The following is a 1,285-nucleotide window of genomic DNA, read 5'->3' on the forward strand; positions in this document are numbered from 1 at the left end:
GCATGTGAGGCTCCCCCACAGCGTCTGCCAAGCCCTGACTCTACATCCTGCCATTCACAAACTGAATTCACGGCCTCTGCCAGCGAGGTCCGAGGAAGGAGCTCCCACCTCTCATCCTACGGTGCACTCACCCAATTGGCAGGACCTGGTCTGGTTGTATATTAAACTCATGGGGATGATCCAGCCTGCAGACGTGCCAGCTGCGGGGTGGCAAGCCTTCTTGCCCCTCAGGGAGTTCCAGGTGAGGTGGGCATCTGATTTCTTAACCACTGCCACAGCGTAATAACCTGCAACGGAGAGACACTTCAATACAGTGCAATACTTGAGGGCCCTCGGGTTCTAGAGCTGCTGCAGCAAACTCGACCCACTAGTTTCTTGATGTGGTGGAAACTGCCGGATGAGGCCCTCCCCTTACTCTAGCGCAGGATTCTCCCAACAGCTATCATCATGAGGCACTGGGCCAAGCCTAATCAATGACTCTTCACATATATCTATATACACGTTGTTGTTAGCTACCATCAAGTCAACTAACTACAACTCATAGAGACATTATGAACAGCAGAGCTGAACCCTGCCCTGTCCTATGCCTGATGTACTCAAGCCCATTTCTATAGTCATGTCAATCCAACTTGTTGAGTGTCTTCCTTTCTAAGTATGACGTCTCTATCTTTCTAAGTAAGATGTCTTTTTCCAAGAGCTAGGCTCTCCAAACAACATACACTCACACATCCATACTGCATATATTTTTTTAAAGGACAAATATTTTGTTATCCTACTTATATGAAATATCTGGGATAGGTAAAGGCATAAAGACCATAGTTTATTAGTGGTTACCAGTGGCGAGAGGGAAGGTAGTATGAAGAATTACTGTTTTGGGGGTACAAAGTTTCTTGTAAAGGTGATGAAAAAAATTGGAAGTGGCTACTATTAATGATTGCACAGAATAGGAAATGTAATTGTTATGAATTGTACTTGAAATGAAGGAATTGCTAATATCTTGTTATGTATGTTTTACTACAGTTAAACTTTAAGTAGGTAATATTGTGCGTCCCATATACTTTCCACGTTAACTCTCAATTCTAGTATCTGTGCATTGTAATATGTATGTAAATCGAGGATTGGGGAGGGTCAGGATACAGACCTGCCTAATTGTAGTTACTCATAAGGAGTGGGGATCAAATATTATTTTAGGGTTCCAGTTTCTCCACAACCTCGCCAGCATTTGTTGCTTGCTGTTCTGTTAAATTTTGCTATTTTGACTGGGGTGAAATGATATCTCATAGTT

General features: G+C 43.2%; 1 protein-coding gene across 1 annotated transcript in view; it reads right to left on the bottom strand.

Annotated features, from left to right (window-relative positions):
* Positions 1-1,285, bottom strand: part of LOC102852311 (inhibitor of carbonic anhydrase-like) — a 64,785-nt gene that overhangs the window by 25,869 nt on the left and 37,631 nt on the right. The window contains exon 13 of the mRNA XM_006883423.1: positions 132-287. Coding sequence (XP_006883485.1) covers positions 132-287 — 156 coding nt within the window. The remainder of the gene's footprint in view (positions 1-131; positions 288-1,285) is intronic.

This window comes from Elephantulus edwardii, unplaced genomic scaffold (genome assembly GCF_000299155.1).
Source record: "Elephantulus edwardii isolate Elephantulus edwardi_28Jun2011 unplaced genomic scaffold, EleEdw1.0 scaffold00027, whole genome shotgun sequence".
NCBI lineage: Eukaryota > Metazoa > Chordata > Mammalia > Macroscelidea > Macroscelididae > Elephantulus > Elephantulus edwardii.